This window comes from Hippocampus guttulatus, chromosome 1 (genome assembly GCF_054856545.1).
Source record: "Hippocampus guttulatus isolate MCC_2025c chromosome 1, RoL_Hgut_1.0, whole genome shotgun sequence".
Lineage (NCBI taxonomy): Eukaryota > Metazoa > Chordata > Actinopteri > Syngnathiformes > Syngnathidae > Hippocampus > Hippocampus guttulatus.
Window position 1 is genome coordinate 8989354 of NC_141261.1, and position 17097 is coordinate 9006450.

The 17097-nt window shown below is 40.7% G+C and overlaps 1 protein-coding gene across 2 annotated transcripts in view; it reads right to left on the reverse strand.

Moving 5' to 3' along the window:
* The window catches only part of nphp4 (nephronophthisis 4), a 130014-nt gene that overhangs the window by 12850 nt on the left and 100067 nt on the right, over positions 1-17097 (reverse strand). For both annotated transcript variants that reach the window (XM_086107872.1, XM_086107878.1), the window contains exons 18-23: positions 14933-15067; positions 10517-10713; positions 9362-9585; positions 6850-7039; positions 5187-5270; positions 757-913 (exon numbers count right to left, since the gene is read on the reverse strand). In XM_086107872.1, the coding sequence (XP_085963998.1) occupies positions 757-913; positions 5187-5270; positions 6850-7039; positions 9362-9585; positions 10517-10713; positions 14933-15067 (987 nt within the window). The remainder of the gene's footprint in view (positions 1-756; positions 914-5186; positions 5271-6849; positions 7040-9361; positions 9586-10516; positions 10714-14932; positions 15068-17097) is intronic.

Consider the following 17097-nt stretch of genomic DNA (forward strand, 5'->3'; position numbering starts at 1 on the left):
GTGGTTCAGAAGTGTTTTGTCGCGTCGAGATTTTTTCCCCCTAAATAATATAGTACCAACGTCCATAAAACAGAAACATCCAACCTTTTATTCATATGTGGTGGGGGAGGAGCTCACACATAAGAAACAATAATAAATTAATTTACATCCAATCATGGGTGCCATACTTATTAGCAACCCTGGCGTCAATACTTTGTCCAACCGCCTTTTGCCAACAAAACAGCACCTAATTAATCTTCTTTTACATTTGGGAGAAAGAGGGATGTGCGACCATTCCTGTGCAGAATCTCTCAGAATTATCCACTGACCAGGATCCTCTCCTTTGCACCCTCCTCTTCACCTCACTCTACAGGTTTTCAATGGGGTTGAGGTCTGGGGACTGGGATGGCCATGGAAGGAGCTTGAATCTGTGTCTGGCTAACCATTTCTACAATTTTCAGAATGAGAGTATGCTTCCACAGTAAAAAGTGAATTTATTTTAAGGCTTTTAACACATCTTAACCAGGGGTGCCAGTAATTATGGAGGGCACTGTGCATTTTCTGTTCTGCTGGTGCCTTGTTTCTTTGGACTCTAACAGATTGCAAATTTAAGGAAAAGGTCCTCAAAGTGCTGCCGTGAATTTTAAATACATGACTGAAAATTGATTGAAAATTTCACAAGAACGTTTGTAAATGGCTTCATAAGATGCAGTGACTTGAAAATTGCTACCGTAAACAGAAATACATTTGGAAGCGTGCAGGAGTCATCTGTGCTACCAGAGAGGGTGTGCCAGGGCGGCAAGCGGATGGCCTTCTTGAGGAAACTGAGTTGTGGGTGGTAAAGTCGGAACGTCTGATCGACAGTGTGAGGCGATGGCTCCACGATCACCTGGCAGATGGCGATGGGGTCACCGTTTTCTGCTTTGAAAGAAACCTGGAGATAGATGGTCAAGTAAGTTCGCTTGACCACCATGATTTGGTTGATTTCAGTACATACTGTACGTGTGTTATTTTACAACCAACATTTTTTGCTTGAGATATCGGCATTCAGCATCTTAAAATGTTTCAATGTCACTCTCTATTTTGGTCAACACTGGACATTTCACTATTTTAAACAAGACAGAAAATACCTTTTGGTATAATGCTGTTAACGGAGGGCAGTGGTGGCGTGGCTTAAACCTCTCTGCTGCGGCAATGCCAACACTCAAATTAAGATTTGAAACATGTAACAGCATCCATTGGCAGATATCCGATCTGCAAGTTAACAAATCTAAAAGTGCCAACACCAGGTAGTGACAACATGGGAGTAAACAATAATAAAAAGAAACATTAAAAATAACATTAAACACTCCATTAATTTATTTTGCCTGGACTGAACCGTCGGCATTACTCGCTGGTCGCTGTTTGCAATTATTTATTTAATGAATGAAATATATCTAATCTATCATATTCCAGAATGAATAATTATTCTCTAGTCTAATTGTTATGGTTCAATGTTTGTCAGTGTTATAGATTTACAGTGGTACCTCTACTTACGAACGTCTCTTCATTCGAATTTTTCAAGTTACCAAATGCCTCAAGAGGAAAATATTGCCTCTTGTTACGAAAGAAATTTAAAGATACAAAAGGTAAAAATACAGTATTCAATCCAATTCAATTCAATTGTATATATAGAGCACTTTCGAACAGCCATCGCTGCATACAAAGTGCTGTACATGGAGCAATTTAACATATACAATAAACAGTAAAACAAATCGGTAACAAAGACGATACAAAGCACCGAACAGTAAAACCAAGAACAAATCGTCATGCTGAGTCGAATGACAAAGAATACAAGTGAGTTTTGAGGAGGGATTTGAAGATGGGCAGCAAGGAGGCTTGCCGAATGTTCATTGGGAGGTCATTCCAGAGAGAGGGACCAGCAACAGAAAAGGCTCGATCCCCTCTGAGCCTCAGTTTAGTTCTTGGTACGTCTAATAATGTCTGGTCCACAGGTGTGTAGGGGCGGATGAGCTCAGAGAGGTAAGGTGGCGCGAGGTCATTTAGAGATTTATAGAGATATTAGAGAGAGTATGGGCTACTACTCGCAGCTCTGAGTTTCCTGAACACAACATTAGCTGCTCTGCCATTGGCTATTACTGAGCATCTTCCTGGCAACCCATTGGCTAAGCGGGACCTATATCGTATGTGTCTAAGTGTGTAGATAGATAAATACAGTACATAGATATGTGTCAATGCAGCGTCCTTGTTATTCGGTCATGAGGCATTCCGATAGATTTACGTGAGTGTGAATCGCCCAGAAAAAGTGTTTACCAGTCGGGCGATTGCTCACTATACTGATGTTTGCCTTGGACGTTTTCGAAGGAAGCCGACAAAAGCAAAACATCCTTGGATCAGTTCTTTACAAAACGGCAGGCAAAAATCTCTTCTGAGACAGAACATGAACTACAGAGGGCAAATAAACGATGAGGACCCAGTTCAGTTAAATGACCATCATTTTCATTCTTTACTCTCTTCTTTGTTTTTTACATTGTGCACAACTCTCATTATTGTGCAATAATCTAATTTTAACATGTATTTGTTTCATATTTTGATGCATTTCTATGCTTTAGAAAACATTTATGTCTGAATCTTGGGGGGTCGTTGAACGGATTAGGGCATTTACATGGAAAACGCGTCTCTACTTACAAAATTTTCGAGTTATGAAATTTCTTCCAGAACCAATTCGTTTCATAGATAGACGTACCAATGTACTTTTTTATATGTTTGTTGTTGTTTGGGCTGACGTCGGTATCTGATTCATGTCTGATTTTTATCCACATTTGGAAGAAGCCGGATTCCACTCAGTCTTTTTTTTTTTCTTAATTATTGTAATGCTTCTGTGAGGCAGATTTGAATTGTGTCAGTTGAGAAGAATACAATCGGAATAATTACACTTGAGCCATATTGCGTCAATCCAGCCTAAATTGCTGCGTGTGTCATGAATATTCCCTTCAGTCACCCACGTCCTGCAGCATAAACCGTAGTGATATATGTAGTATATAAAATATGTGCTAGCATTGGGGAGGCCCTTTATTTCTGCCGGATGACAGCTTTAAACCAAAATGTGACATTGCACATTTTTGGCTATTGAATCTCAAAACTGAAAGGAATTGATTAAGTGCCAAACCGCAGCTGTGCAAATGACTGATGGATCAGCTTCGCAGGCCTGTGCTGACCATATGTGGCCATGGCGATGTTCTGACTAATAGTGGGACCAAAGCTTGGCATCCTGTCTGACCTTGTTCACCGCGACAGGAGTCTAGTTTGTTTTTCTTCGCATGGTGGAGCAGTTCTGACACCACAAGACAAATGGCAACGCGACCATTGGAAGCTGGGTCATTATTTCATGAAACGGGGCAAATGAGACCGTGTTGTGTACTCAACACAAATAACTTACGATGACTGCATGTCCATTTTTTCATGCTGGTTTTCAGGTTCAGTGTCATTGGTAAACTGGAGTCTTTACCAGTTGAGAAGCCACGAGGAGCGGTGTACACATTGAACTCGTCACCATTCAATCCCCCGGTACATTATAGACAAACAACCACACACACTCCGTATATAAACAATCAATGCCCCTGACGTGTATGTTTTGGGAATGAGGGAGTAAGCCTGATTCATTGTCCAGGTGCTACAATGGCTCGAGGATGGAACGCCGGTGCGTGGAATTTCATGTTGATGTCAGAAGTTGCATCCAACAGGTGAGAGGCCGGTGGAGTGATTTCAGAGTGCCAACAGCAATAGAACAATCAAAGGGAAACGCCTGCCTGTTACTTCCTGGTTCGCTGCCACCCAATCACATCCAAATATAGGCTCGCTCGCACCGGCATGAGGTTGTCCTTGAGCGCTGTCCCACTAAGAAAACCAAGTGCAGTGTGAAAACGCCTTCGCTGCCTAGTGACTGCAATAATATTGGAGCCCCGCCGCCCCCCAAAAAAAGAAAGAAAAAAAAAAGAATAAATCACTGCACTATAACCCGCATTATTGTTATTCCTATATAAGCTATTCCTAGTTATTCCGAAATATCAATTTTGAATGAAACAAACAACGCAAATAATACATATACCATATGCATAAAATAAAATGAATTAAAAAACATTTAAAAAAAAACAAAACTAAGTCAACTGAATACAGATTTGCAAAATAAGCAACTTGTCCTCACCTATTCTACTCTACTTTCTTCTTTGAGACATGTTTTTCTACCCTCTGCCCGTCTCAGTACAATGGGGTGCAGAGCCTTCAGTCGCTCTGCCCCCAAACTCTGGAACTCACTTCCTCCCAACATTCGTAATATTGACTCTCTTACCATATTCAAAACCCAGCTCAAAACCCACCTATTCAGACTTGCCTACCCGCCTTAAATCTTTCTTTCTTTGTTTATTATTTTATCTGTGTTTTACTATTGCTCTTGGTTGTACAGTGTCCTTGAGTGTTATGAAAGGCGCTTACAAATGTGATGTATTATTATAATTATTAGCACGTCAGGTGACGTTGGAGTCTGTAAGCGTTTAACATCGAATGAAATGTGTTCCCGTGCCTCATGAGAGCAGCATAAAATACAACTTCCAAGTGCAATCTCCTGTAGCAGAAATAATCTTTGCTGACAGCAGTAATATGATGCGGCTGTGGAGTAAATTACATCACAGGAAGATTTAAAAAAAAAAAAGCAAGCACATGGTCTTATCTCAAGTTCATCCAATAGAAATGTACTAAATTGACATTGTTCCTCCCTTCTTACGTATTATTAACGGCGTGTGAAATGGAAAAGTAACTTTAGCCATACTTAGCGTGCATGCTTCATTTAACTCGATTAGCCAGACGTGTCAAACTGTCCTCCTTTTAGAGGCACTTTAACGCTTAAGCCTGACATTTCCAGTTTGAGATAAAAAAAAAAAAATTACAAAGTAAAAAGTTCAGTAAGATAAACAAGATAAATGTGATTCCCAGCGTATAATTTTGCTCGACACCCTCACTTGTCTGGCTAGTGTAACTTTGGAAATAGTTGGCACTTCAAAGCGGCGGAGAAGGAGAGGAAGGCGGAGGCTATACACACGGCAAGAAGTTCCGTCTTAAGAATTCTTGCAGCTGAGAATAAAACCAGATAGGAGGTAAACATGATCCTCTACAGCGAGGAGATCTCCAGCACAATAGCGCAAACGCTTTACCTTGACGGTTTTGGCAGGAACGATATTGGACGGAATCTTCTTAGCCGCATTCGAACTTTTGCTTGGAGGTAGAAAGCTCGGCCCCTGTGAGGATATGATAAGACACAGAATGCTTATCAAAATTGATCATCTGTCAAGCCCGGACGAGAACGACTGCGTCGGATATCTTGTATTTTGCACCTCAAGCCAGAAATAAATAAATAAACAAACGCAAACGATCACAACCAACAGATGAAAGCATGAGAATGTAATAGGACAGTTTGTCCTTTTGGCATCAAGTATTGAGTGTCAGTCCATATTTACAAGCTGGTGCCGGCTGCGACATCAGCAGTGGTTAAAATTTATTTAGGTGTAGTGACATATGAGCACCTTTCAGTTACACTGCCCATCTTCCGCTCGGTTCTCACATCAAAAAACCCAAAGGGCAAAATCAGACGAGGTGCAATAGGAATTACGCTTGCACGACTCAATACAAAAGCTGGACACGAAAAACGACCTTGAAAATATTGATCGGTTTTGAGTCACCTCTCACAGGGGGTATTTATTCATTTAAAGAGGCCATCATCATGCTATTTTAAGATTTCCACAGTTAACGATATATCGGATGAAATATTACTTTTGGCACAACGGCTATTACATTTCCTCTGAAATATGAGTTATTTTGATGGCTATTTTTCTAACCTGAAAGTCAAGACGTCTTGTTCACTAAAACCCCACGCGGCTGCCGCTCCCCTTTTCATGACTTCGACCTAAAGCCTGGCTTGCTGCCTGTACCATCCACGAAAATGAAACATTGTTATCAAAAGGACGAATCGTGCCACTTTTCCCCAAACCCGCACAAATCCGCACGTCCTCCGTAGCCATGCGCTGAAAAAGTTGTTGTCCAATGGGCTGTCGTTTGCCGAAACGGAATCGGTGACATGAATAAAAAAATCCGGTGTTATAAAATGAGATGCAAATCATAAATAAATAAATAATGAAAACTCTGGTGGCCCGGTAGTTGAGTGGTTAGCGCATCGACTTCACAGTGCAGAGGTACCAGGTTTGATTCCAGCTGCGGCCTTCCAGGGTGGATGTTCTCCTCATGACTGCGTGGGTTTTCTCCGGGTACTCCGGTTTCCTCCCACATTCCAAAAACATGCATGGCAGCCTGACTGAACACTAAATCAGCGGTGTCAAACTCATTTTTGTCACGGGCCACATTGTAGTTACAGTTTCCCTTGGAGGGCCGTTATGAATTTTGGGAAACCATATAAATGTTTAATCACCTCCACATATTACATACACAGCGCACAACAAATTGACGGATAACTAGTTTTAAAATCAGAAGTCAAGAATAATGACTGTTATTGTGGATTACATATGACAATTTGAAATTTTGGTTCAGACTTTAGCAAGCATCATGGAACTTGACATAAAATCATGTGGCGGGCCAGATCTGGCCACCGGGCCTTGACTTTGACACCTGTGCTCTAAATTGTCCCTAGATGCGAGTGTGAGCGCGGATGGTTGTTCGCTTCTGTGTGCCCTGCGATTGGCTGGCAACCGGTTCAGGGTGTCCCCTGCCTACTGCCCGAAGACAGCTGGGATAGGCTCCAGCAACCCCCACGACCCTAGTGAGGACAAAGCGGTTCAGAAAATGGATGAAATCTCTCAACTTTACCTGAGGAGTCATGTGGTGGTCACACAGGAAGCTCTGGTATTTGAGCGGGATATGAACGGTCTCCTTCGGTCGGAGGTAAACCTTTGGCCCCGGAGCTCCTTTCTCCATGTGAAACATGTCCTCCTCCAGCGAAGTGGGTGTTCTGGTCAGTTCTTTAAAGTACTGCCACTCTTTTGTGTTGGTGATGACACTGGATGGAGAGTATATCGCACACAAGTGACATTAAAAACATGCTCTTTTGTTTCATTGAGGAACCGACTGTTACAATGGTCAAAACATCCATAAAATAGATGCCATAGTCCAGTGAACACATTTTATTTCCCCGTGATTAAGTGGAATCTGGAGTTTACGGACCAGGAATTAACGGACCCCAACGTGAAAACATTTCTAACTGTTGGAAGAGCAAATCTCAGAAAATAATAATAAAGAAAGTCAAGGAGCAATAGCTTCTAAGAAGACAGATGCAAAGATGGACGAGTCGCACTTAGACTCGGTAAACCTGATGCTTGGGCTAATGCCATAATGAATCCTCCGTGGCGCTCTCCAGCATTTGTTGATCAATGTGATGTACTGTATGTTAATCCAAAACTCGGGCATGAGCTGAATCCCGAACGGGCGAGTTTATGTGTACAGATTAACAATAACGCAAAGGAAAATAAACAAAGCAAGATACAAAGCTCGGTGATCCAGGAATCCTAATGACTGCAATACGGGGGACTATATTAAACAGTACTCAGCATTTCATCAGCATTATTCTTGCGCCGCCCCCATGGTGAACTGGATGTGATTCTCGTTAAACGGTTCTTTGTTTCCAGAACGACATTTAGCAAACTGCATGAAGTAATCTGCACAAGCAAACTTGTCATCAAATGCAATTGTGAAGCCCATTCAGTCATATTGGAAAATAACACAAAGTGGAAGTCTGCCTTTTAATGTACAGGCGTACAAATAGTTTTTTTTTTGTTTTTTAATTGGACTTACTGTTAGGGGTTTTAGTCGTTAAAACAGAAGCGGGCGGGGCCACAAGCGTGCCCCTGCAATACTTTTTTTATTTTTTTTGGGTGAGGCTTTGCAAAGGTCTTTGGGTGGTCGCTGTTTGATGCAGATACATAGATATATAGTGCACTCCATTATCATTTTAATCAAACAGGATTGTAATTTTAAACTGGTTTTTAGTCCGGCATCCTGCTGTGTTTTTGACGCCGCTATCAGCCAGGACATTGTCATGGGTGAAGAGCAAACCATAATTTTCACACTGTACACTCGACAGGCAACGCACTGTATTTTTCACTGACAAATTGGTGGAATTTTAAATGGAAACTTAATCTCCAGCAGCAGACCAAAAAAAAATATTCTGTCTGCAAACTACATTTTGGAGGTGGTCCTCGCAGCGTGTTCGGGGCGTATGATCGTAATGCAAAGGACGCACAATCGTTGCACAATCAGAGGCTGGCTTAAATTTGATCGGAGGCTGGCCTGACCCTAGTTGAATCGCAAATCATGTTCAATGGCTAATTTGAGTTACTGAAAAAATTAATAAATATATTTTTTAAATGCTAATTAATTACTCTGTCATTGTTTAAAATTACATCATCAGTCCCCGCTGTTAGCGGCTAACAGCTAGCTGCTACTCCCATTGGAATACTCTCATTGGTGAACATCTGAAATCCATTCTGAGAATATCAACAACACCAAATCTTTCCCCAAACTTTATTTGTCCAGGTTAGGCAATTGAGAACAGATTTTTTTTTTCAATGCCAGCCTAGCAGAACATAAAACAACAAAGAAAAATGAACGTTTTGATTTATTTTAAATTCATCTTTAACTGAAAAACACTTTTTAAAAAATATATGCTTAACTTTTTTTTTTGCAGCATGTTCATAGTTTTAATTTGTATAATTTTGAATGATTTATTTAAGAATAGTATTGTATCCCATCAGTTTCAATCAAATTTTATCATAAAAAAAGTATTTCGTTTTAGTCTCGGAAATAAATTTTAATCCTCTTTGGCCTGTGACCTCAAGTGTGCTTTTCATCCCCTTGTGCAATTTAGCTTGAAATGCTTGTATTTATTTGTTTTGTTTTTTGTTTTCTCGAAATCATGTGTCATTATGCTATTTTACAGACCTCTGCAGAAGTGATATTTTGTTTTTTCAGTTCTACAGGACATTTAGTCTGTTGACAAAGGCTACTCTTGAATCACAAAAAAAAAAACATTTTTTTTTTTAATGTTTCACTTTTTCACAATTGAAAGAGTCTGTGCAACTTGAAATCTAAAGTACAATATTTCCTTTCCTTCACCACCAATGGGGAACACATCCACAAAGTGTGAACATGTTTTCATTTCAGGGCAAAGCTTTTTACACTGTCAGTGTACCGGGAGTTCACACTCCAACCACATACTACACGGGTAACACATGCTCACAGTCGGCGTGCTGCATTTGGGACACAAAGTTGGCCGCATTTTCTCTGTCAGCGAAAAAAACCACAAATGTAAATGATGGAACCTCACCTGAGCTCAGGATCATTGCTGTGGATGGTGACTGTCTGAGGAGTGTTGAAAGGGTTTTTTAGCGCAAATTCCATGTACTCAGCAGAGCCGAGGCTGGCAAAGAGTTGATGCGGGGTGGTGATGGCGTGGCAAAGCATGTTGCTGATCCCCTCAGCCTTGTTCAGATCTTGAAAGAAGGGGGCCCGGGAAGGTTCTTTGGTCAAAGGAACTTCTTTAGTCCCATCCTAACACCAAAACAGTAATTATAAAAGCAGAAGAAAAATAAATATTACATTAAAGTTATTCTGCTATAGATCAGTATTACCTGCCAATTCAATATCAAATGATAAGACCGTGTTCATTGTTTTGAAAAAGAAAAAAAGCAAACACAAAAAAATGGCTATTGTTAATTTTTCATGACACTGTTTGGACCAACTGTAAATTTCTGACAGCCAGAACTTTACCCTACAGGCAGTACTGTGCTGTACTATATGTAAATAATGTAACAAGCGATGAATTGTAATTTATTGGCACTCTAAATCTGGAGTGAATGCGAAATTGTTTTTTAGAAACCTAAACAAGAAATGAATTTAGATTCATCATTTGGAGTGACTAAATTAAATCAGTAAATACAAAAAAAATGATAATAATTGTCTTTTTGAATAAAACCAATTGGCGTAATGATCTAAAATATCGTGCTTTTTAGTGAAGCTGAAGGAACTAGCTCAGCAAAAGTTATTATTTTGCAAGTAATTAGCACCGAGGGCCGTGTGAAATAAAAACCGCCGGCCGTAACACAGGAAACGCAATGTACAAAACCTCTGAGAGTGAGACAGAATACTGGCAAAATGACATTTAGCATGTGCACCCGCGGGTGAAAGAACAAGCTGTACCTACAGACGGAGGAACAATTAAAAGTGACTTGTACAATCGCTGAAGCACAGGAGCTTGAAGGGCGTGCCAACGTGACAATGGTAAAGAAAAAAAATGGCAGGCTCCCCGACACATGCCCCACACATCTGCATGAAACCTCCTTAGTGAGTATTTGTAAGACCGAAGCAAAGCTCTTTCTTCACCTCTTGACTATTTAAGTGACAACAAACACAAGTCTTCCATTATGGAGCAGTGAGCTCCAACGGACTTTAGGCACACTCTCGAAATGCGGCGTGACCTCACCGTGAAACGAGTCGTTTGACAAGCTTCCTTTTGGTGCACAGCAGCCATACACTCCAGCTTGCGATGGCCATTGTCGGGCTTGTTTTTTCCCCCTGACAAGATGGTGGCGTTGTTGATGGAATCACAACGCCTAGAGCTGTACGCCGGCCCGTGTTTCTCTTGTACCTGCAATCTCTGCGCCTGTGCGGTGTTCTTTGCTACGAAGGAGAAACCATATGCAAGCATGAAATATATTGACTGAAGAGAATACATTCTAATCACTTTGTTGTTCTCACCATATGTTTGAAAAAGCTCGCCAAATGTCCAGGGGAGTGAGGTGCAAACAATTCGGAAAGTATTTTTGGAGCGCAAAAAAAACCCAACAGCTTGCGCACAGGCATGAGTCAAGTCAAACAACTGGCACGATTACAACTGGTGGCACTACATGCACACCCTCCTCAGCTCCTTTCCGAAAAAGCGCCAAACCCCGACCAAGCCATGCTTCCACTTTAAGAGGAAGTGCCTAATTATTGGCAGGATTCATGCAAATCATCCATGTTGCTGTAAAAAATAAATGAAAAACTCTGACAAGAGCATTTCCCTAATCCTGCACTTTCCACAGTACTCCAACATGGCCAAAGTTGAAACGGGGGACGAATCAAATCATTGCCACTTCGCATTGCATCTTTTTAGCTTCAGCACATAGAAAAAGTGTGAAGCTATAAAAAAAAAAAGTGAACTGGGGGTTTAGCCAAAGTATGGCAGCTCATCATATTTAAGAAAAGATTCAAATCCAGCAAGTTTCGACCGCTTATACTGTTCAGGATTGTGGGGAAGCTGGATTCTATCGTCACTGACTGGGGGGCGGACACACCTTGGATTGGTTGGCAGTTCATTACAGGGTACATACACACTCACCTGGTAAAAGCTGGCAATGAACACAAAATGTGTTGTGTTGTGTTATTTTTGTTATTTTGACTTCAAAATGGCGCCGCGTGAGTGGCTGCCTTTCCAGCAGCTCCTATATTTTGTTGTTCTACTTCTTCCTTTCATAACTTTGCTACTGTGAATCGGGAATTTCTCCATTGCGAGACTAATAAAGGTTTACTTATCTTATCTTATCTTAAAAAAGGAGCGGCAGAAACAAGGCGTGATTCATGGAGAACAGAGGCTGTGAAAAATATCCAGAAACGTGGACATGAATCTCATTTAAACCCGTGAAAAAGATCAAGCGCACCTTTTTATGGAAAATACCTTACACCAGCAGATGTGTCGTCGGCCAGTGGCAATGTGCAGACAGACCGCAGTTTAAAGGATGACATCAAAATAATGTACGGTGCCATGAAATAGTATTTACCCCCTTTGTGATTTCTGTGTTCTTTGCACACAAAGGTTTCAGTCCATCGAACCAATTCTAATATCATGCAGAGACAACTCAAGGAAATACCAAATGCAGTTTCGAAACGCTAATTTGATTTATCAAGGCGCAAAATTGCCCCCTGAACCTAATAATGGGTTGTGCCAACCTTGGCAAGAATTACTGAAATCAAGCGTTTGCGATAATTAGTGATGAGTCTTTCACATCCCTTGTGGAGGACTTTTGGCCCACTTTTCCGAATAGCTTCAACTTCGCCATGTTGGAGTGTTTTCGAGCATGAACTGCCCGTTTAAGGTCACACCACAGCATCTCAATTGGATTCAAATCCAGACAAATCCAGCATTCTAAAAAGTATTTGTAGACTTGCACTGCCGATCTGATGAAATCCCAAAAATATTTCAATTTCTCTGTGCTGCCACGCAAGGTGGTTGGGCACCCTGCTTTATTGAACTCATGAATACTGGCCAAGGGGTGATTGGTAAAGAAGAGAGGGGAAAAAAAAAGATTGTGACAATTTAAATACATTTAAACACATTTTTAGAAGTCTCTTTTATTGTTGTATTATTGTATGCGTGCATCCAAACTTTGAGTACAATTTGATGTCACACCTTCCCTGAGCATGTGACTTCCAACACACTCTGAAACGGTCTACATGAAAAAGTGCTAAAGAACAGTTTCAACAGGGAATGCTCACAGATTTTGGGTTTGCTCCACCCAGCGTTGTGCACCTTTTCCCCTTCTTACGTCCGTGAGACAATATAGCCCGAAGAGCAGGAATCAGTTCCACACTGGCTGCATTAAAGTTAGCTGTGTGTGCCGCTACAGTCAGTGAGCTAGGTTCAAATCCCAGAGGGAGTAAAACTGTCTGAGACTAATTGGCCACAATCCAGACAAACAGCAGCAAAGAAAAGTTAGCAAGGAGTTGGAGAGAAAGCTTTGAGCAAGATTTATTCCATGCAGTACAAACATATCTGAGTCGATAAGAAACTGGCACCGCTCTGAAGATAAGGTAGCCACGACACGATATGGAACACAATCTAGAATAAGATAGTTACATATACCGTATTTTTCGGATTATAAATCACATTTTTTTCATAGTTTGGCCGGGGGTGAAATTTATACTCTGCAGTGATTTATGTGTGATTTTATTGTATATTTGATTATGTTATTTTCACATTAAACCACAAGAGGGCGCTCTAGGCTTGTGTTGATAAATCGACACTGATGGTTTGGTAAACTTGTGAACATGTTCTCTATGCTATAGTTATCTATACAGCCCATAATATGTTATGTGAACATACCAGGCATGTTCTCAGTTCAATGTTTATGCGTTATGGAACATTAGCATATCATACACTTATTCAGCCTGTTGTTGTCCGTTTTATTTTTATTTTAAATTACCTTTCAAGATGACATGTCTGTTCTTGGGCTTGGATTTTATCAAATAAATTTCCCTCCAAAAATACGACTCCAGTGCGACTTATATGTTTTTTTTCGTCTGCGATTTATAATCCGGAAAATACGGTACAGTATCGGAAATCATTGACCATAAAATACGTCGTTTTAAATAAGTGTCCCGGGGGAATGGTGACGATATATAATTATTATCAGAGGAAGGTAGAGTAGTCCCAAAACGTATTCAAGCTTCATCATTGTTACTTTAGAATAATAGAACCGAGGTAAAGGCATTCACACCAACATCTGGCACTTGTCAAAATGCCACTGAACTGAGCAAACATCTGAGAACTCAACATAGACAAATTGCACTGTCATGGATGTCATTGCCCAATTTTATTTGTATCCTATGAAAAGAATGCACACTTTCTGTATAGAGTTACAACATGTCACTGCAAGCGGCCCTGCATGAGATCTAAAAATAGAAACAGAAATAACATAACACTAACATTTGTGCTGCTTTGTGAAGCCTCCAGCTATTTCATACCTGACATGTATATTTTACATCATATGGTTCTAACGTCATGTCTCTGTTCAGAAAAGAACTCACAGAATATGGAGTTCGATAAATACCCTACTCGTGCTTTTTACAGATCAGAAACATGAACTTTTTATCCGCAGCTCATTGTCAAAGAAGCAAAGATTTAAAGCACATCCAAAATTGAACGACTGTGTTTACAAGCATAATTTGGACTTTGAGCCAGCGAGTGCCTTTGGTTGGAATCTAAACTTCACATGCCCTAAATGCTATTTGTGTATTTTATAATAAGCAGTTGAGAGAAGCTCATACTACTTACTACAGACAAATTTCCTTGAGTGTTTTGACATACTATCATCTAAATTATTGGAATGTAATACTTGAAAATATCTATTGAAATTGAGATCCCTTTTTTTTTTCCCACTTTTGGGGACCTTGCAGACGAGACATCCTTTAATTTCTCAACAAAATAATGTATGCATCTTCAGAGAAACATTTTGTCAAAAGCAGCAATTGCCGGGGCTTCATTTCATGCTAATCCATACTTGTGACTGTTAGGCCTTCGCTGAAGTCTGAGCCCCGCTAAGTGCCTTTAAAGTTTGTGTGAGTGTTCATTTTCGACTTTCCACTTAGCATCATCACATGCTACATCCTTGACTAGCCATTGCTTGTTTAAGTGAGAGGAAAAAGCGGTTTCCTCGCCGTGTGCATTTGCTTGGGCTCGACATCCACACACCGTCACATCCACACTCCGACGCCCGCGCGCATGCATGCACACACACACACAAGCGCACACACACACACACACACACACACACACACACACACACACACGCACGCACGCACACACACACACACAGCAAGCTTGTGGCTCACCACCCGAGAAGCTTCTGCAGGCTCAATTAGGCTGAAAATGGAGTGGGTCAGTGGTGCAGCCAACAGCCACAATATGGAATTGATCCGGTTGGCTTGATCAAGGCAGTCAGTAGTCCGGCAGTGAAAGACACTGATTGCTCATTGCTAAGATACACCCACACGAAGGCACTTCGATATATGTTGAAAGGTAAAGCGGATGCGCCAGAGCATCAACACAAACTGTCGGCTGCGGTTGAAAGTGCTCACTTACCATTAAATTGGAGAATATTCCTGGTGGACAAGCTCCCCCCTGCGAAGCCGCCAGTGACTTCACGGGGGATGATGATGTAAGAATGAGACTGCATGCGGTCTGCTGTCCTTCTCCTACTCAAATCTGCTTGGGACCCTTTAAAGACGAGAGACCATTTCAAGTTGGATATTCAAAGTCGTGTCGTTTCATATCTCAAAGAGCGAATCAACATGAGAAGGTCAAAGAGAAGTTTAAACAGACTTTTTATTTCATTCGAAAGGGCAAATGTTCATCGAGCAGTCATTGAGCACTGGCCCCAAACGCTCGAACAAAATTAGCCTGGAAGACTGAGGGCATGCAGTAGCAAATCAAACGTGTCTTAATAAAATAGAGTCAATTGAAAGTGAAACCCTTTTTTGAAGGCCATCAATGGATTTTCTTTTTCTTAAGCTACAATTGGTGTTGCACCTTTGCTGAAAGCGGGGGGGAAATAACAGTTAAGCTTTTGAGTGTAACAATGACACACATACCCGTCTGCTTTTGACAAATTCGAGTACAAACAGATATGAACAAAATCTTACAAAAACAGCAGTAGGATTGGCACACAGGCTCCTCCGTGTATATAAAAAGGTCATTCGAATGTCCCTTCCAAAATTAGAATTGCTGTTCCTCCAAGGATCAAACGATGAAATACATCACAACAGATAACAAACAACACAACCACCATACCCTATTTTTCACACTATAAGGTGGGGCTAAAAGCATTAAATTTTCCCAAAAGCCGACAGTGCGCCCTTTAGTCCGATGCACCTTATATAGGGAGTTACAGTCTCTTTATATTCCCCATTGAGTTGTTTCCCTGTTAATGTTCCTATGGCATCTGGTGATTATTCGCAGGAAGCAATTGTAACCTAAAAGGGTTTTGCCCGACACTAATCGACATGTGCATTGGCCAACGCACACTCAAACAGACACCGACCTTGTGATCCCTGCGCAACTATTATGACAAGAAGATAATACCAAAAGAGTTAACTTCTGACTAAACGAAGGAAGAAGGAAACAAGCAAGACTTCTAAGGAAATGTAGCCCTTTGTGGATGTGAGCCCACAAGGTTTGTATGCCTTTTTGTTGAATCAATTGCCTTCAGAACATTTGTCCTTGAGTTGTTTTGTAATGCCATTTGTATTTTGTGTTTGTGACCAGTTCTGCATTGCTTTGCTCTAAAAAAAATAAAGCTGTATTGTATGATATTCATACCTGTCAACTCATACGGTTTAGCCATAGTTCATACGGATTTTGTGGTGAATCTTACGTATATGGCCGTATTGCACAAATCATACGGATTCTGAAAATTTCCGGTTTTTGTTTTTTTTCCCCCCCTAACAGGTAGTTCCGTTTGCTTTTGCCCAGAATGGTGCTCGTCTACTCGAATGCTCTCATTTCCGGAATACAACTCTGAACACAGTAATGCCACTAAGTAGAATGATGATTAGACATTAACCAGACATTGTATTATGGAGATCTACAATAAATATCATTGAAAATTTCGTGGGTTTTTTTCTGTGCCGTTATTTTGACATATAAAATGCTTTGGTATGTTATAAGGATTTTTTGCTCTTTATAAGGATTTTTTTGGTAGTTTATACAGGTTGGCGCTCCGAAAAGTTGACAGGTATGGATATTCCCTCGATCTTAGTGCCATCTAGTAGAGGCATAGTGCAACCGCAGCCATTATTGTAATTTCTATTCTATGCGCCTTATAATGCAGTGTGCTCTATATATGAAAACAATTTTGAAATAGGCCATTCATTGAAGGTGTACCTTATAATCCGAAGCGCCTTATAGTGCAGAAAATACGGTAATTGAAAATGCAAAGATAACATTTGCCTTCTTAACTTGACATGGAATAGCTTGTTATTCCGTCAGTGACTCAGGAGGACAAATGTAGGACAGAAAATGGTTCCCATACTTTGAAATGCTGTCACAGAGCAAATTTGGTTGATGACTGAAATTATTTTTTTGTTTGTTTGTTTGTTTCAAGTGAAAACTATTTTTTCATTAGCTAGCTTTATTTACGGAATCCTTTCCATTTAGTCAAAATGAACACACTGAAGGAACAATCTTGGCTGACAACACCCAAGGCCGGATCGATACCATGGTGACAAGCCTGGCGGGGTTACATTAAT